We start from the raw sequence: 21,421 nt of genomic DNA on the forward strand, positions 1-21,421 counted from the left end.
TTTTGCTTAAGCTTTGACACAGTATATTTTGAAATTTTTTTTATTCATCTCATTTTTTTAATATCTTGCGTAAGCAATTTATAAAAATATGAGATTTCTTTTATAGTAATCATATTTTTTTAAAAATGTTTAAATTCAAAAAAATTACATTCAGTAATTCTTTTAATAAATTAGCTTTTAATAATGCTTTAATAAATTATTTATCTTTTAATGTATGAATTATCTTTAAATAAATTAATTATCCTTTAATAGATAAATTAAAAATATGAAATTTAAAATTCACTTTTAGTAAAGTATTGCAAAATTTTTTAAGTTAAGTTTTAGTATATATATATATATATATATATATATATATATATATATATATATATATATATATATATATATATATATATATATATATATATATATATATATATATATATATATATATATATATATATATATATATATATATATATATATATATATATATATATATATAAGCATATTGAAAACCATTTCAATTAAAGTGTATTAAACTGCTTAAAATAAAATCTTACTTTATTTCATATTACAGTTGTTACATTTTATATTGCGCGGTGGACTGATCGTTAAGACACGGTTCCCAGCAGATCACCGAAGTCAAGCATCATCGGCTGCGGTCAGCGTGCGGGTGGGTGACCACTTGGATCAGTCTGAGTAGGGACAGAGGGTGTGAGATATGAGTCCTCGTTGAACTGTACTACCGTAAAGTGCTCAACTTCGCGTGCAGGTCGTCGGGCTACCGAAGAGGGGGTGCCATCAACTCCGCAGAGGATCAAAATTGTGATGGCATGTCTTCGGTTCATCCTCAGGGATGTTTTTTAGACCGTCGCCAATAGCCTATTGTACAGCTCTAGTGCGACGTAAATGAACAACAGCAACATTTTATATTGCATTCAATAATCTTTAAATTTGTATTGATTTTGCGCCTGTTATGCTTGCCTTCAAAATTCCTTGAAATTCGGAATTTTTTTCCCATCCTGCAGAAACTGTTTTTTTTTTCTTTTCTTTTTTTGCATAATTTACTACTTGGGGTACGTTCTTACTACCTACAACAGCCAGTCGTTCGTTTAATTAGGGAACGTTCTCATTTCAATTTTTTCCTTGACCAGGTTTTGTTATTTCCAGGTTCACCCTCGCATGCGAAACTAGTTTAGACAGTGAGAACGCTCGGCCAGCGATCGCATATGCGAGTCACATGACAGTATGAATGTTGGGTTATACCTCACGGCTACGGAGGCCCTCAAATAAATTTGTATTCAAGTATGGGCAACCGGTTAGCAACATGTTTCATTTTTGGCAGACGATCAATTTCGATTCTATAAAAATAATCTTATTCACTTTTTTCTTTGTTTGTAATTACTTATTTATATTTTATGCACTCACGTTCGTAATAAGTGCCCTAACCATGGAGACTCTTCAACATCCATGGCTCTAACTTAACTGGTAGAATATCGTTAAGAGTTTAAATAAAACTCTATTAAATTTTTGTTCTAGAGGAAAATCTTATTTATTCAGTATGTGTGATAGAACATTTTCGCAGAAAGTCAACTTAAATAAACCTTATCCCTGTAGTGTGTGTGATAAAGTATTTGCATCAAAATGTAATGTAATGAAACACTGTCTTCTTCATACTGGAGAAAAACCTTATTCTTGCAGTGTATGTAATAAACCTTTCACACATAAAAGAAGTCTAAATCGGCATTATCTTGTTCATACTGGTGAAAAACCTTATTTATGTACTGTTTGTTATAAATCATTTTCACAGAAAGGCAACTTAAAGGAACACTCTCTTGTTCACACTAGAGAAAAACCCTTTTCATGTGATTTATGTGAAAAAACATTCGCTCAAAAACGTCATTTAATTCAACATTATCTTGTTCATAGCGGAGAGAAGCCCCATTCATGTAATGTATGTGATAAAACATTCTCACTCAAACGTACTTTAAATCAACATTATCTGGTTCATAGTGGAGAAAAACCTTATTCATGTAGTGTATGTGATAAAACATTCTCACAGAAACCACATTTAAATCAACACTATCTTGTTCATACTGGAGTAAAGCCTTATATATGTGATGTGTGTAATAAATCATTTTCCCAGAAAGTTCATTTAAATAAACATTATCTTGTTCATAGTGGAGAAAAGCCCTATTCTTGCGATGAATGTGATAAGAAATTTTCTCATAAACATCATTTAAAAAAACATTCACAAATTCATACTAGTGAAAAACTTTATGCTTGCAGCTTGTGTGATAAATCATTTCTACAGAAAGCTAGGTTTAATAAACATATTCTTGGTCATACTTGAGAAAACTTCTTCAAGCAGCGTGTGAAAAAAAATATTTCACAAGTAAATTTAATACTGTCTTGTTTATACTGGTGATGAACTAAATTCATGCAGTGTTTGTGATAAATTTTATGCAGGGAAATATAATTTATATGGATAATTTGTTATTCATACTGGAGAAAAGCCTTTCACAAGACTGTATGTGATAAAATATTCATACAAAAAATAATTTAAATGCACTCTTGTTTATCCTGAAAGGAGACTTTGTTCATACAATAATCATAGTTGTTGACTAAAATTTTCTTTTTTTTTAAATAATATAGCTGGGGAAGAATTTTTTTAAAGATTAAACTTTTTACTATCATATAAAATTATATCAGTCTTGTTAATCTTATTTTTTTATTCTTGTGGTTTGAATAAGTTCACATTAGTGGGTAAAACAATATATTTTTTCAAAACTTCAAATATCAAGCTTTACACATTAAAGAAGTGATTTTCAAACTTTTCTGACTGCTTACCTTTGTGACAAAAATAATCATAAATTTTATCTCAAATTATGTAGATATTGTGTATATGTGCCATAAAAAAAATATTTTTTCAAAAAATAAAGAAAAAACTGCTGAAAATCAAGTTATAATTTATTTATTTCATATGAAACAATACATATACATACAACTGATAAATTATCTAAGAAATATTAAATTATAATTACATAGGAACAATGTGATTGAATTTGTTTCTATAATGCATAGTTAACAGCTAAAAAAAAAAATCCCTTGAATTTTGATTTTCAGAAATAATATTGTGTGCCAGGAAACATTTGAAAAGAAATGTGATATCCCTTTGAATTTTCTATGCGTCTTACTTTAGAGACCATTGCGTTTAAAGCAGAGTTTGTGATTTTTTTACAAAAAATTAGATTTTTTTGATTTAAATCAAATTCTTTTGATTTTAAATCAGATTTTTTTGATTTTTATTCAAATACATTGTAAGAACTTGAATTTTTTATTAAAAAAACTTTATAAATGTATAATTAAAATTAGATTAATATTGAAACTATATTATAACAATATTTTTGAAGCTCTAACTTACTAAAATAATTTTTCATTATAATACATAGCTTTGAATACATAGCAACCATTTTGAAACAAATGCATGAATGTAATTTAAAGACTAGATGAAATAGAGAATTTAAAGAATACTTCAGAGGTCCATCTAGGTTTTTCTGAGAGGTACATATTTTGTGAAAATTTCGACATAATTAGTGAAAATTAAAAATTATATTAAAAAAATCAACACAAAAATATGGTAAAAATATAAATTTATCATTTGTTACGAGCCTCAAAAATAAAATGTTAAGAAAAAGTATTTTGTGAAAAAATTTGGTTTGGACAGATTACCTGTTATCAGTTAATAATCCCACTGCAGGGGTTCGTCCAGGCCGAATTTACTACCGTTTCGCGGTACCTTCACAAATTCAATTTTAGGTAAAACGGTAGTTTCACAAATTCAACTTTAGGAAAAACGGTAGTTTCACAAAATACTTTTTCTTAAAATTTTATTTTTGTATCCCTTAAGAAACGATAAATCTATATTTTTACCATGTTTTTGTATTGATTTTTTAATATAATTTTTAATTTTTCACAAATTATGTCTAAATTTTCACAAAATAGGTACCTTTCAGAAAAACCTAGACAGACCCCTGCACTGCTTCAAATAGACTTTGAAAGGCATATAGAGTATATTTTTGGCATATTAGAGTAATTTCTTTTAATATAACCTTTTATATGTTTTTACCTGTATTTTTGACACTTTTATTGTCGGTTGATTTTATCCACTTTGATGTTTTAAGTACTTTTAATCTTTATTCTGTTTTATTTTATTTTACTTTTTGGGTTTTGGGATTTTTCCTATGTGTTTTAATCTTTTTAATTTAGTACTTTTACTTTTCTGTAGTTTGGTAGTGTTTAGTCACGTGCAAACGGGTGAAACCCTTATCCGCAAACTGTTTCGGGGGTAGGTCGGTTACTATTGGTCTTAATATAACCTCAAGTTTTAGAAATACACATTTTCCACCAATAGAATATAATATAGATTTTAATTCCATGCTTTTTCAATCAAAACTTAAGAGTTTTAATTAAAATCTTCATTTTTGGGAGGGGGGGGGGAAATTTCATGTTTATTAATTACTTTCTACAGCTATGCAAGTCTATATTAAGACTGCATTAAATGTTTACTTTAATCTGTACTTTCAATCTCAAGAATCAAAAGATTTTTAAAAACGTAATTTCAAATGTGTTGGAATTTAACAAACGCCAAGAGAGAAAGTAATTTCATTAACTAAAATTAATTAATGCAGCAATTTATTTAAAATAAATTTTAAAACTAAGAAAAGATAATAATTAAAGTATTAATAATTTAAAACACTGTTTTTCTACTTTTAAAATCAATATATATATATATATATATATATATATATAAATCAGTTGATTTAAATCAACAAACCCTGGTTTAAAGTAAATTATAAATGCTGCTACAAATTAGAAAAACTTTCCTTTTCTCAACTGCTCAATAATAGGGTCGAATGGAAATTTTTTTTTTTAGATAATTGAAAATCATCAGCAGACATGTGATTCTTCCACTATTTCGTAGAATTCTGCGAATTTCAAGATCATTGTTTAGCGGATTTCTGCGAATCAATAACTTATATTTTTAAAAAATTTTCTTAAAATTCTGCTAATCTAAAATTTAAATTTAGTTACTTATCCAAAATCTAATTAATGGAACATTAATTCTGCCCCTATCAGCACCCTCTTTTTTCCTAGGTTCTCATTCACTAACGTTAGACTTTTTTACGCTAATTAGGAGAAAAATGAAACTGAGAACACGAGATTGAAAGAAAGAAGCTCCAAACTTCGGCTCGAGTTAATGAACTACTAAGGCAAACACAAAATTAGAGATTTGATAATCTAAAAAGTAATTCCAAAATGGCAAGCATTTAAAAGAGGGTTCCTTAGAAAAATATTTTTTTTTCTAATTTTTTTAAGAGTAGCATATTTGTTGCTAATTCCAATTTATAACAAGAGAATTATTTAATCAATGTGATAGATTCACCGTGTTTTTTAATTGGCTTCACAATTAGATTGAATAAATTTTTTATACGATATTAAGACCTGGAAATTTCGAATCTCGTATTTCACTAATCAATTTTCAACGTGCTCGATAAAATCGTAAATCCATGTTTTGATCTTTTTTTTTTATTGCAGTTAATGCAATTGATTTTTTGATGGTATTTATAATTCTGATATCATTACAAGACGCCCTTGATTTGTGTCGATACCATTGTAAATCTTGTGGTCTTTGGATCGTTTTATTAGCTCTTATTGCTATAAATTTTCTCAATGTTTATTTTTTTTAAATCCCTATATTTTTATTCATTATTATTACAATGTACAAGATTCAATTCGTGAATTTCTCGGACATGACATTACCACTGCTTTTTCAGTCGACTTTTCTCCACTTACTTCTGCTGATATTTATATTGGATGTTATTAAGAAGTAAAAAGGCATTTAAAAAAAGATAAAAAGGAGAGGTCTTGTTTACAAATAGAATTTTTCTCACTTATTATTTTATAGTTCCAAGTTTTAATTTTTCTTCTTCTCCAAATTAAGTAATTATTTTTCAAATCCAAGTAATCTTGCATTTGATTGATCATTTGCAATTATAAGTAGTTTGAAGCTGTCTCTATTGGTTTATATTAACATTTAGGATTTTCACTGCAATTTTGCTTAGAAATAGTTGCTTTAGTAGCCTTACATATAAAAAATAGTAGCCTAAATAATCTCCTCAGAATATTTAAGATACTTTTTTCATCCATGTAGTAGAGCTTTGAATAACTATTATAATATCTCAGCTCGATTAGTTTCATTAGACCATTTATTAATTGAACTTAACTAGACAATTTACAAATTCCAACAATATTTTTTCTTCTTTTAAAAAAATCATAAATAATAAAAAGAGGAAAATTAACGATAAATTCTTAATCCGATAAATTTATTTTGATTTTAAAATCTGAAAACAACTAAAAAGAAAATGTGTGATAAATAAATAATTGATCAATATTTAAAGTTAAGATTAATCGTATTAAATTTTTAAAAAAATTATTAAGCAGTAAACAATTTAAAAGATTTTTTAATAATTGATTTAGAGATCATGTAAATTTTAAAGTGCATTTCCATGTATAAGGTAGGTATTTATTTAAAATAATAATAAAATCTGCAAGTTTTCAAATATTAATACTAAAGAAAAGGTTTTTTCCTGCACATGTTGATAGCTTTACATTATTCTGCTTAGAGTTTACTAACATTTTAAGTTAAGAGTGAAGAATTAATTCCTGTTATTTAATTACTAAATAACAACATATTTTTATAAAGAGAAGATTAAATAAAAATAAAATATCTAAAATTATTAAAAAATATATAGCTTTAAGAAAATATGTCATAAAATGTTTTTTATTCTTTAAATATTTTTAACTTTAAAAATATTCAAGGGTAACAAAATTCCAAATAAATGACATAATTTTCTGAATAAAACTAAAATAAATAATATGGCAATTGTTATCTTTTAAAAAAGTTTAATAGCTATCCCTAAGCAATTGTATCGGTTATTTTTAGTTGTTTCCTTTCCCAGGTTCTTCCAGTTTTTACCTCTACTGTACTAGAAGAAGTAGGTTTCTTTGATCTCAACCCTGATGAAAATATTTATGAAATTTTGGTGAGAAAACAGTGTATGAAGGAGGCATATTTATTGATTGCTGACACTTTTTGCATTTCAAAAATTATAAATTCTAATTTTTAAAAATTTGATATACTTCTTAATTGTCTTGTTTTATGCAATTTTGCTACTTATATAGTAAAGTTTAATTCAATAAAAACTATAAATCATATTATTTTAAAAAGGAAATACAGTCAAACCCCGCTATAGTGAACACGGCTTATAGTGAACTCCTGGATATAGTGAATGAAATGCTCGGTCCCGTGCCTTGCTATGCACGTATAATGTTGTTTTTAGTGGATATAGTGAACCAAAAAAATGAGGAAGTTGGATATAATGAACTTTTTTCTGTCTTCGACTGATTTCCAATCCATTTTCTTTGTAATAATTTTGAAATTTCTACTTCAAAATAAATACATATACCGATTTTTAAAACCATCTATAGAAACTACTTTTATGTGCTCGAATGGCAGGTTAGACAGGTTTAAAAAGCGGAATAACAGAAATTCAGAAAAAATTATCTGAGAGTCGGGAAGTGTTTCCATATTTGATGTTGAGGATTGCTCATCTGCTAACGATTACTAATTTTAATTTGTACGCAAGACGAAGAGTGATGAAAAATAACACATTTTTTGCTACTACATAATATTTTTTAGTCATTTATATGAATATAATGTAATAAAAAGGAGGAGTTTGGGAACCATTAGTGAAATTGCCTGCGTAACGGATATAGTGAACCGAAATTTCGGTCCCTTGAAGGTTCACTATAGCGGGGTTTGACTGTATTTAATTTTTTTCACAATTGCTAATATAGATTCTTTACACAGATTTAGATTATCCTTGAGTAATAAAACTATGTAGTTTTGGGAAAATTATTTAAATATATTTTAATTGTTCGCATGAACACTGAATTTAGGAGTAGATCAGAAATAAAACTTTTTCTTTTCGCTCATCACAGTTTTAATATGCATTATATTAAGTAGAATGAATATGCGTATCGAGATATTTGATTTCTTAAACACCTAAATATGAACCAAGTTTGATTTTAAAATCACATGAATATGAAGTATAATATTTGATTCTAATGTTTTACATAGCTGCCAACTCTACTGGATTTTGCGAGTTTCTCCTGGTTTAATAAAAATTCTTCTGGTTTTTGTACATTTTTGAAAATTCACTAAAATTGAAAAAGTTTCCTTAAAAAATCCCTCTTGAAATAGAACTTTTGTGCAGATTATTGCCCTGCTTGAATATTTAAATAAGTGTCACTAATACATAAGGAAGATATCCTCATTTTACTACTACTATTTAAAATTATGAATAAACATAACATTTCAAGATCATTTAATGTGAAATCATAACTGGAAAATATTGCAGTTTTCCTATTTTGATGACTATAAAAATCCACAAAAATTCGCTATGTGTAAAACATTGAGTATAATTTGCAACAATTATCATGAAACTTACATTATTTTGAAAATTTACTGGATTTTTTCCTATCCATGTTGGCAGCTATGATTGTGTAAAAATGAATCACGATTTTCGATTGTATGATCGCATGAATAGGAATCGTAATATTTGATTTTTAAAGCATAGGAATACAAGTTTGTTCTTGGCTTTGTATAAATTTAGTAGAGAATTTATTTCAGCATATTAAAATACATTGAAATTATAGGGTCACTGGTTTAGATAGCAAAGTGTAAGTTTTCACCCCCTCCGTAAATTCTAGATTGAGACTGCAACTCAACTCGCCTCAGACATTGGTATTGGGCCTAAATCATATTTTTTAAAACAATTTATAACCTTCCCCTTACTTACTCAGGTATGAGTCTCAAATTTTAGGGCCATATTATAAAGAAGATGGATCCTGAACCATAGGTCTGTCGATGCATTTTGTTTCTGATAAACATAAGGTTTCAATTCCAACAAATTTAATTTGGTTAATGACCTAGAAAATTGAACTAAATTTTTGTTTCTTGATAGCTTAATGTTAAATTTAAGGCCACCCCAAACATACACATGTTGATACTTTTGTTACTATTTATTAGTATGTATTCACAGAAATTGATACCTTTGTGGTACAAGTAGATTTTGACAGTCAGAGTCTAAGAAAATAGCCTTATTTAGAAGATTTTTGAACTACCATTGATCAGAAGATCCACTGAAAGTATTTACATCTTAATAATTGGCATGGAAGTAGTAGAATACAAAATAATGATCAATGTTTACTCATTTCCTATACAGTAATGGCGTGTGTAAAAAGATATAAAGAAAAAGTGTCTTATAGTTTCACATAAAGAACATATCCTGAAAATTTCTTCAAAATCCAAAACCTAAACTTGCCCGATCCGTCCAATTTTTTTTAAAAAAAACAGTAGCTCTTAAATCAAACTTTTTTAAAAAAAATAATCAAAAAATCATGACCACTAATTAGAAATAATTTTCCAAATTTAATTACATAATTTCAGATTTCCTTATAATAATTCAATATAAAATTCCATCTTGATGGTCTATATCAGTGGTTACCAACTGGTGGCTCCCGAACTAAAATATATTAGCTGTCATTTTTTGCAGAAAATTGTCATAAAAAATCTATATGGGTTTAAAATACTTTTCTTTCCTTAAAAAAAACCCTCATTTCTTCGTTTCTGTGAAATTTAATATACCAATGTTGCAAAAAAATTGTATTTCTCTGGTAAAAATCTACTTCTTATTTTAATTTGTAGTTCAATACTTTTGTTTTGTATAACTTGATAAAAATCTGACAGTAATATTTAATGTTCCTTCAAACATGAAAGAGTCCTATATAAAATTTTGATTAAGTTGCGGCCTGCCATTTGACTGGTGTTTTTAACTCTGGCCTCATGTAGGTTGGAAACCCCTCGTCTATATGGTCACAGAAGTTTATTAAATGGATGACCTATAACATTTCAATCTATTGATTAAGTGGTAAGCAGATGAACCAGACAAGATAAATGAAGCATTTTCTTTACATGCTAACAAATTTATATTTCGTATAAATATGTTCAATGGAGGATCAAAGAAATTTTTGTTGAAATTATGAATAGAAATCAAAATACATGAAATAAGTATTTACCTAATTATTTTACATAGCAAAAGGTGTAAGAAAATCAAAAAGCTTATGCACACAAAGTTAAAATAGAGCAGGCAATGAAAAAGCATAAGAATTTCAAATAAAAATTACATATGCATGTAAAAATTTTAGAATTTGCATTCAGTTACAAAGATGGGGTTGGGTCAGTTTATTAATAATTTAGTAATACTGCATGAATAAGATTTATCACCATTAAATAAAAGATACTGTTGATTTTTTTTAACATAGTTTTATCCATGAAAAATTTCCATATCTGTACCTATGCGAAAATGATCGTCAAGCTTTGATGACTTCTAGGCAATAGTTCATGAGATATTAAAAAAACATGTCATAGAAGAGGAAAGAAAGGATGGGTATAACTTACAGTCACTTTTAATGACAAATTACAAGTTTGCTTTAAAAATTTTGCAAGTTAAAAATCCTTTGAAACCTTGGTAATGTTTGTTGGAGTAAACAGGTACTAATACAAAAATATTCCCAATTTATTGCAAACACCTATTAAATAAGGTTTCTTTCCAGTATGAACATAGTTCACTTAAATTATCATTCTACGAAAATCCAGAGAGATAGTCAATTTGAACTTTTTTGTGAGAGAAAAATTTAGCACACACATTGCACAAATAAGTTTTTTTTATTTGGAAGTATGAACATGAAGGTGTTTATGTGAGAATATTAAATTATATTAATTGCATGAATAAGGTTTTTCTTCATTATAAACAATATAGTGTTGATTTTAAAAGATTCATCACACATGCTACATAATAAATTTTTTCTTTTGAGTATTAATAAAAAAGTGATTATTTAAACTAGTTTTCACTAAGAAATTTATTTTTAATATACAAACTGTACAAATGAAGTTTTTCACCAGTATGAACAAGATCTAAGCAAATATTTATGGAGAAAAATTCACCATTGTCACGGCATGAACAAGATTTTTAGTATGTACAAGATAATGGTTATTTAAATTAGCTTTTTCTGTATATGTTTTACCACAAAAACTGCATAAATAAGGTTTTTCTCCTTTATGAGTAAGAGAATGTTTCAGTAAATTTGCTTTATGTCTGAAACTTTTATTACATACACTGCATGAGTAAGGTCTTTCCCCAGTATGAACAAGATAGTGATGATTTAAGCTAGCTCTTTTGGAAAAAGATTTATTACAAATATCGCATGAATAAGGTTTTTCTTTAGTATGTATAAGGTAATGATTTTTTAAATGACCTTTTTGTGTGAATGTCTTATTACACAAAATGCATGAATAAGGTTTCTCTCCAGTGTGAACAACAGCATGTGTCTGTAGATTAGTTTTCTGTCTGAATGTTTTATTACACACACTGCATAAAAAAGGTTTTTCTCCAGTATGAATCAGATAGTGTTGCTTTAAATTATGTTCAAGTGAGAAACATTTATGACACACATTACATAAATAAGGTTTCTCTTCAGTTCGAGAAATGTTTTTATTCAAACAACACTTATCAGTATAAGATTTTTCACACATTCTGCAAAAATAAGGCTTCCTTTCAATACAGACGAATTTAATTTTATTTTTAAAAAAAATTCTTCTTTTTCCCAGTGAATAATGTTTGTTTCGACGAGGATGTTATAAGTTTATTTTCTGTTTATTACTTGAAGATATCTTAATTGTAATGAAATCTCTTTACTTTGAGAACATTTTATCTATAACTTAGAATTGAGTATTGAGTATAGTTAAGTGCTGCGAGCTCTCTGCTTATCGCTTATAGCTCTAGAATTGAGTATTGAGTAAAGTTAAGTGCTGCGAGCTCTCTGCTTATCGCTTATAGCTCTGCGTTTAACTTAGAATTGATTGTGCTCAATTTAAAGCCTATCTTCACCATGGTCTATCATGATGCTTAATAATACTTATTTTAGATAAAAGCCTAAATTGTATTTTTTAAATTGAAAAGAAGAAGTACTACTGCTTTCTGCTTTACGAGTTACGCAATCTCATAATCGATATAATGAAACATAATCGATGTTTATAAAAAAGAATTAAGAAATAGCAAAAACAGGCAATCGGAAACGTTACGTTTAATATCAAACAATCAATCCTAAATTAAAGTAAACAAACAAGAAGCGATTCCAGAGACATCCAGACTGAGATTAACAATATGATTTCTACTTATTTTTTAATAATTATCTAGATTTTATCCGCAGCTATTTTAATTTCAACGGACGTGCAATTTTTTTATTACATTTATCATGGATCTCATCATTTCAAAATCAGTATTGGTATCTCTTGTCGTAAGGATTTATAACTTTTTAGAAATTGAATTTTAAGCTAATATTTTAATGCTGAAATATCTTTAAGTATGGTTGTAATTTTTTTCTTTTTTAGAATAAAGCCTTTTGCCTTCGAAGAATACTTGATGCATCTTTTTCTCCCGTTGCATGTCATGCTGTTTATTTACAAAATCGTAAAAAGCACTGGAATTCTCTGTTTAGAAAAGAGAGAAGTAAAAAGGTGATTTATTGTCTTTTTAAAGGGGATATTTCCGTGTAGATACCTGATTTGATTTGATTTTGATGGAATCATTACAATTCAAGAATATCAAAACATGGCTATTTTAATTCCCTCCCAATTAAAGGTTTTTCCCAAATAATGTTATTCTTCCACACAGTATAATTTTTATAATGTTATTTTCATTATAAAGAATTAAATTGATTGCACATTTCTTTCATTTTTTAATTTTGAATGTTTATATAAAAATATACAAGTTTGAAAATATTTTTTTAATACAAGGATAAAGGAAACCTAGATGAATTTGTTGTGATAAACATTTATTTGCCTATTTCATTAATTAAAATATTAAGATTATTCTTATTATATTGAATAAAAATAAGCCTTTTTGTTTGTTAATCATTACCTAGGTTTTGAAAGTTGTGTTACCTGAATCTGATGAAAAAAGTTTCAAAGAAAAATTAACATTAGAAGAGATGAGATCTCTTTTGAAAGAAAAGGGTATTGTGCCTCATAAAAAATGGAATAAAAAACCAATGCTCATAACTTGCACAGGTAATCATATTAAATCGTTATAAATGCTTTGCATTAAACGTATGAATATCTTTTCTATTTAACTTACTTTATTCAGACATTTTTATTTGTCTCTTTTTTATGTTATTTTTACTACTACTAACATATTTTTCTCAGAGCAGGTTAATTAGTACATTAGGTACTATAACAGTGGCCAAATTTGTGTGAATAGTTCAACCTTGTAGATCATATGTCCGAGGATATGTTCAGCAAACTTATTCATCAATCCAATATTAGTAGTAATGCTGATGCATAAGTTACTGACTGACATATTCTTATGAATTTGAAATAATTTTTTGCTTATCTTCATAAATTTTGTGAAATATTTATTTTAAGTAATGTATAATTCATTACATAAATTTATTATCATATGGTGCATGAACTTGTGTTTATGCTTGTAACTTGTAATTACAATTGTATTTGAACATTTCTTATTGGAATTCTTCGAAACAACTGCTGTTTGTAAAGGCAGATAAGATCATATTTTATTCTTTTAGTAAAAACTATAACTAAAGTATTCTTAGTATAAAAAATAGTATATATAAGTATTCTTAGTGTTCAAGTAAATTTTGTGTTGATATTGTTATAGACATCTTTTTCTTGAATTCAAAGTATTAAATACTAGATTGAATTTTTTACTATCATGAAAAATCCACTCATAAGTATTTTAAATAGAAAAAACAGCATTAAATTTTTTTAATTTATAAAAATCATGCAGTTTTTTTTATCAATCTTTCTTAATATTTGTATTTTTGAAAAATTTTTAAAAAAACTTTTATTATAAATATCTTTGTTACTTAAATCTTATATGAAATATTTTTAATTTTTTTGTTTATTCAATAGAAATTATTAAATTTTATGATAAATTTTTCATAATTGTTTTTGTCCACTTCTACATGATAGTTTTAAAAATTATTACTTCTAGGTGGCATAGCTGATCCATATATTCCTCCAAAAGGAGATGGGAAAATGACATTCGTGTCAAAGCAGGTACTTACAAATTCTTTCATCTTTTTTATTATCAATAACATAATTTTAGATAGTATTATGTTTAATTTATTTTTTACCTGTCAAAAAAAAATCTTACCTTTTTTCCAGTTATTTGCTTATGGGTAAATTTTTAAAATTATGGTTATTATAGTACTCCTATGAGTGTCGTAGGTGTCCAATTTTGGTAGGGGACAAAATTAAAATACAGAGGTACAAAATCAACAAAAACAAAAAAAAATCTGTCTGCCATATGCTTGCAAAATGTTGTTTTTTTTCTATAATTACGTCACTTTTTTCTTGTTTTAGAGAAATGAATGATGATGGGCCTTTGAAATTTTCTTAATGTTATTATTATTATCTAAAAAGTTGGAAAAATGCAGAATTTCTATAGATTTCTCACTGTAGAAGGGAATGTATGATAATGATGCACATGATTATTTATTAGGATCTTTTAAAAGATGAAGCTAATTTATCACAGGTTTAATTTTACTATAGATTTTACAGTAATTAATTTATTATTGAGAAGCATGGCAGTAAAATTAGTAGAAATAAAAAGATACCTATAAAATATTAAAAACAAAATTAATAGAGATTTAATTTGTATTTTAACTGAATGAAACTGAATAAAATGCATGTTTTATGTTAGCGAGAATATCCACCAGCATGAATTTTCTGTAAATATAAAATTTATTGGCTGCTAGCTTTTCAAAACTACTGAAAGCAATTTTTTACTCTTTCTTTAATGTATACTCTGATTTTTAATTGCATTCCTATTTTTAAAGAATTCTTCTTATAAATTTTTTTGCAATTTAAAGACAATCCTTTTTTTTCTGCCCTCGATATGACTTCTTCGATGACAAATTGTAAATTTTACTCTTTGTGAAATTGAATATAATGAAATATATTGATTTCCTATGAAAAAATCTAATTAATCGATTCAAAGTTTCCTTTTTCATATATTTTTTTTTTTTTCAAATAAGAAAGTACAAAAAAAAATTATTTTGTTACAATTCTAAACTATACTGATATAACTCAAATATAAAAACCATCATTTTAAAATAAACAATATTTAAAAAATCAATCCCTATTTTGGCTGCATAAAAATTATTTTTGAGACTACTGAATTATCTTTGACTTATTGTACACTTATGGTATTCACTTTGATATATAAAAATGCACACATTTTAAATTTTTATCTACTTTTGCACAGGGTCTCAAACAGTTATGTGATGGCTTGGAAATAATGAAAGGAAGATCTTATTTGGCTCTCAGAAAAATTCAAAATTTAGATTATAATTTTGATTTACCAACTCTTGCTGAAAAGGGAAATGAAATATACATTGATGCCCAGAAAGCTTTGTCAGAGTAAGTTGAATTTACATTCAATTTGTAAGTTGTAATTTTTGATGTAAAATGGTTTTTCTCCTACAGAGGACTTCATTGTGTTTATTTGCAGCTGACTTTACACTTACGCTACTTCATCATATATTCTGACAGCTGTTATAACAAGACTTATTTGTAAAAAAGTTAGATTGATTCTAGTTTTTTTTTTTTTTTTTTTTAATTGCTGTTCAAGCAAGAAAAAAAAATTATCCGATGTGTATGCCAAACTGTTTTACAAAATTTCAATCAGGCAATATTTTGTTGACCATATTCTGGAATGCCAGTTAAGACAATAAAGGCATGATTGATGCAAACTGGCGATTAACAATTGCTGATCTCACTGAGAGGTTAAATTAATATAATTTAACCATTCATGATCATTTGAAACACCTAGGGTTAATCTTAAAGCTTGACGTATGGATTTCTCGTGTTCTTACTAGAGCTGGGCAATATGTCACAAAATATTAGTATTTTTAAATATCGTGATGGTATTAAAATACATCTTCACAGTATAATGGGAATGCAATAAGTATCAGAATACATCAGCAAATACAGGAAAATGCCCACACAACTTACTTTCGATGAGTATAACTTACTTCCATAAAGAACAAAGAAGAAAACCTTCATCTTCACAGTTCAAGTACATTGGAGACTGTTGCTTAGCGCTATTTGGGGGGGGGGGGCAAGGTATTATTTAGGATTTATCTATTTTAAGATTTTTAGACCAAAATGAAAAAAATAAGTCGTTTCCATTTTAATCTTCGAAAATGAGCTGTCGAAGAAAATTGTCGGAAAGTAACATTAAATCAGTATGTATGTAAATCAATATTGCGTAAATGGTATTTGAATATTTATTTTAGATTATATTCAGAATTTGAAAGTTAAGATTTAAAATGTGTGAAATGACAACATATAAAACATTAGAAGACCATTTTTTGAAGCTGGGACAGTAGGTAGATATTTTTTAAAATTTTCATGACAATCAAATAGCAAGATAATTAGTTACAAGTTATCTGCCAGCTCATAACTTATAAGAGAACTGTAAAAAAAAAATTTCTCCAAATTTTAATGGAGTTTATTAATAAGTAATGGAGGCAGAATAATTAAATTTTCTTTTTTTTTTTTTCATGATAGAGTTTTTTTTTAAATTAAAAGTGCAGTTACTTGTATTTTTTAAAATATCATTTCTTGAATAAGTATTTTTTTAGTTATACTTACAATAATTCAAATATTATTTTGTGCATTACCAGATTTTGCATATTCATTTAAAACTTTAAACTATTCGAAAAAAATAAGTTAAATAGTATAAATTCAAAATGTCATATCTTTAAAAATTCATTTTTATGATTATTTTTTTCAGTTATTTTATTGTTTATTATTGTATTTTTATCTGGATATCGATAAGCAATTGATAATAAATCAGAAAAATTTTCATTTAATATATAAAAATGTGTGGTTTTATTTGTGTATTACTGTAAAAACCATGTTTTTTTTATCTCTCAATTTATTGTTAAACTTTCATAATTACTTGGCTATTTTTGAAATTTAGATAAAAATCTTTTTTTTTTTTCAATTTGGGGAAAAAATTTTATCAATGTAAAAAATGTCAATGTAAAAAATTATGTAAACTAGTTACAGGGAAAATATTGTGATATGTCGTAAAATATCAGTATTTATATATTCTAAATGTCGCAATATTAAAATTTCTGATGCCTTTCAGAATTAGTTCTTACAGAAAAAAATTTATGCGATCATGTTAGCACTTTGTTTCTCAAACTTTATTGAAGACAAGAAATGGGTTGTTTACGAAAATATTATTTACAATAAATTATGGAATGATAATGATGAACTGGTTCAAAGTAAAGGAGGACAAAAATCACCTGGATCAGATTCTTTTACCAGCTAAGAACAAAGTTTTATCCTAGTGACAGAAAGATGGCGAAAGGAATAGACTACATATAATTAAAAAAAAAAAGCCTTTTTTCAATCAAGAGAATCTTCTTTAATTTTCATTAAAAAGAATTTCTGAACAACCCAATTTGTTTTTTGATCATATGTGATATTTACTTTTTATTAATAATTTGTTTGAATTTTTTCATTTGTTAGAAAAAATGAAGAGAAATTACAAGAACTAGTGACAGAAAGAGCTTGCATAGTAAGTCTAATTTTCCTTTGATAATTTCAATTTCTAGCGTTATATTTAATATTTCTTTTGTTTTGCACCTTTAAATTTTATGAAAGAGAATTTTTTTACACAATTTAAAATTTTTTACAAGAAATAACTGCAAATGTAATTGTTGTCACAACATTTCATTTCGAAAATAATAAATTGTAAATATATTCTTTGACAAAATATTTTTTGCAAATTTCTTTTAAAAATTGAATTGTTTTTTTTTTTTTTTAAACTTTTTTTTGTGTGCAATGTAATATTAATGAGAAATTTAGCATTGTTAGAATTATGCTCAGTTAAATGTAATAGTTTTCTTGGATACAAGGCCTTAGTAATTAGATGATTATTTTTATAACTTTAGTTAGATTGGGATTCATTGATTTTAGTAGCTTAAACACCATTCAAAATCAATCCCCTGTTTATAAATTTTTTAGTGTTTTAATTTCAAGCAATTTTTAAAATGTTTCAATGAACTTTTGCTATTAATTTTTATTCAATTTAATAAGATGCATCTTATTTAATCATTTTGAAGCAGCTGAACTTGTATGCAATCAATTAATTATTTCATTATGAATTTTAATTTTACAAAGAATTTGTTGGAAAATAGCTTAAAAAATATTGAAGTTGATGTTTTATTGAACTTCGGTATTGTCCTTTGTACAAAGCTCTTAAATGGATTATATTTAGATTTTCATACTTTCAAATAAGTCTGTTTCAATATAATCATTTTTCCAATGTTTAAAAAGAAAAAAAAAACTTTGTATAAACATTAATTGAAAGCAATCCCTAGATGTTATGGAACACTTTTTGAAAAGTGTTTGTCTTCATTTTTGATTCTATAATTTATTTTTGATTTGAATTGTGTTTCAAACTAAAATAATATGCAATAACACTAAAAGATTATTGAGTTATATTATTATGTTATTGAGCTTTTAACCCTTTATATTGATGCCTCTTTTACATATTTCTTTTTCTGGTGCTCTAATTACAAACAAAAATATATGTCAGTATTTTTTAGTTGTAAAAAAAAGTCTCGTAGTTACTTAAAAAATCTGTCAAAAAAAATTTGTTTCATTCATATTAAAAAAAGTATCAATAATAGATTTTGTAAATGAAAGAAATTTCAACGATGAATAATTGATTCTCATAGATCTAAAATCTAAAGAGCGAATTTGAAAAATTACCAATATTTCATGTACATATCCATAAATTATTAAAATGCTAAATATAATGATTTTTATTTATTTGGACTTAATACAAAATAATGCAGAAATTATGAAAAATATATTTAATGAAAATTTTGTTTCAAAGGGTTAATGATAACAGATGTAAGTCGTTTTTTAAAAAATTTCGTCAATGATCAATTTTTTATGTTATGAAAATTCATTTATAATTTATTACAGGAAATGATGGAAGCAACAAAGTTGAGAACCATAAGATGGAACTTTATACAATCGTTAGAACCGCCAAGAATTGTTCACATCAGGTGCCAAGAAATGATATCTAAAACAAATATATTTGCTCAAGTGACTCTGCGATTATTCTCTCAACAAACGTTAGCTGTTTATGATCGTTTTGGACGTCTCATTCAAGGTAGTGAAGATACATTAAAAGATGTACTTGAATATGTGGTTTTTGAAAAACATTTAACAGTTCCTGATGGTTCATGGAGAATTCATGGTAAATTTTTTTCAGAAATTGTACCAAGTAATGATTCAGTTAAAGTAATAAACCAAAAAATGGACAAGAAAGTTAACAAAAATATCAGCTCACATCAAAATATCATTAGCAGAAGGTGAAACTGAACTTAATTTGAATTATTAACTATAAACTGAAGTGCTTTGTATTATCTTTCTTCATCAGATATCCGTTTATTTACTTTCTTTCTATTAGAGGGACTGGAAAGTATTGTTGTTTCGGTGCATATGATATTTGTTATGTTGATTTTATTTTTAATCAATAATGTATTCACCCTTGTTAGCAACAACCTTTCAATGCCGTATGGAAAATGAATTAGTTTTTAAGACTAACGAATATTTAATACGCCGAAACAACATCACTTATCCTCCTAATAATATTCTCCATTTTATCTTTTTAAAATGATATCTAGAAGTAAATCATAAAATTTATTCAGAGAATACCTACTATCATGTGAAAAGCAATTGAATCTCTAATGTTTAAAGTGACTAAGTGAAATTAGCAAAATAAATATATTTATTAATTTAATCATAATTTTGGTTTGAAAAATATTTTTTATTTAATACTGTTTGAAATGCATTTGTTTTCTCTTAACATTCTTTTTGCTTCACATAAGGAAACGCTGGCAAAATTTTAGAAAAACTTCTTGCTAAGCTCTACTTTCACATTGTATAAAATCAGAAAAACTGATTATTTGATTCAGTAAAAGCCAATGCAGCTTAAGGTTCAGAAAAAACTGTATTTAATGCTCGGATGGTTTATTCATTTATTTTTGTAATCTAATAAATTAATACAATATTAATTGTCATAACACAATTTCTTTCTTAATTTTTTTAAATATGTATTGCATATTTTGTTTGTATTAGGTTTTTAAAGTATAAAATTTTAATCTCAATTTTTTTTAACTGAGTCTAGAATAGAGAGAAATTTTTCAAACTTATTATAATTGACAACACAGAGTGGGATATTTTCTTGTACAATCCCTTAAAAATGAAACTAAAAAAATATATTCTCATAGTATGTTTTTAAAATGGAAACATTAGGATTTAATTATCTTGTAACAAATATTGCTTTTGTAACAAATATTGTTTTTAGTGTAAATTAACGTAAATTTTATTATGCTTCTATGTATAGTTAAGAAAATTTGTAAAATTGTACATACTTGAATGATTTTTCAAAAGACTTCTATCACGTAGAAAACAGCATAGTCTATTGACAGCAAAATTATATTTGTTAAATTTATAAGAAATTGTAAACAAATTTAAATTTAATAAAATTGATTTGGTGTGATACAAAAAAAGTTTATATGTTTATAGTTAATTGATACATATTTCACATTATAAAATTATTTTCTTTGTCTATTTCTTGTCAAAGAGTGTTAAACTATATCGAAGACAATAATATACCACTCGTCTATATATAGTTATCACAAAGAGTGTATAAATATATATAAAAATATAGATTTTGAATAAAATTTATTAATCAAATACACACTTGCCAACTTTTAGGGATTATCCGTAAAATGTACGGATTTACGTCAAAATATGTCAATAATGAATACAATACTTTATAAATGTATTTCTTAATTTTTTTTTAACTGCTACTGTTTTAAAACTGCAGATGTTGCTGATTTAGCATTATTTAAAAAAAAACTGGCATCTATAGAAAGTGAAAAAACATTTTGCCTTATGGTGTACAAGATATCTCCGATTTTGCCATTTCATTGGTTATTGCTGCTGTTTTGGTTCACACTCACCGTAATTTTTAGTGATGTTGCTATGGGCAAAATTTTTCTAAATAAATGCCCAGCATGATCTGAAGCACAAGTTGGGAAGGAAATTGCACAAATTGTTGTTTTTTTCCTCTATCTTGCACTAAATAGAAAAAAGCAGGAGAAAACACCCTGAAGGCGAAGATTTGAGGCA

General features: G+C 26.3%; 1 protein-coding gene across 2 annotated transcripts; it reads left to right on the top strand.

The window, feature by feature from the left end:
* Positions 1 to 12,235: 12,235 nt before the first annotated feature.
* On the top strand, positions 12,236 to 20,796 carry LOC107454210 (large ribosomal subunit protein mL45). 2 transcript variants are annotated; one of them, XM_016071319.5, is made up of 7 exons: positions 12,236 to 12,465; positions 12,560 to 12,685; positions 13,093 to 13,237; positions 14,181 to 14,245; positions 15,456 to 15,610; positions 17,735 to 17,783; positions 19,202 to 20,796. In XM_016071319.5, exons 1-7 carry the CDS (start codon positions 12,424 to 12,426, stop codon positions 19,595 to 19,597), a joined length of 978 nt encoding a protein of 325 aa, XP_015926805.3. In that variant the 5' UTR covers positions 12,236 to 12,423; the 3' UTR covers positions 19,598 to 20,796. The 2 variants fall into 2 exon arrangements, with proteins under 2 accessions (XP_015926805.3, XP_015926806.3); XM_016071320.5 differs by having other exon boundaries at positions 12,277 to 12,453.
* Positions 20,797 to 21,421: the final 625 nt, after the last annotated feature.

Source organism: Parasteatoda tepidariorum, chromosome 8 (assembly GCF_982258835.1).
Source record: "Parasteatoda tepidariorum strain Cologne lab strain chromosome 8, Ptep-v5.0, whole genome shotgun sequence".
Lineage (NCBI taxonomy): Eukaryota > Metazoa > Arthropoda > Arachnida > Araneae > Theridiidae > Parasteatoda > Parasteatoda tepidariorum.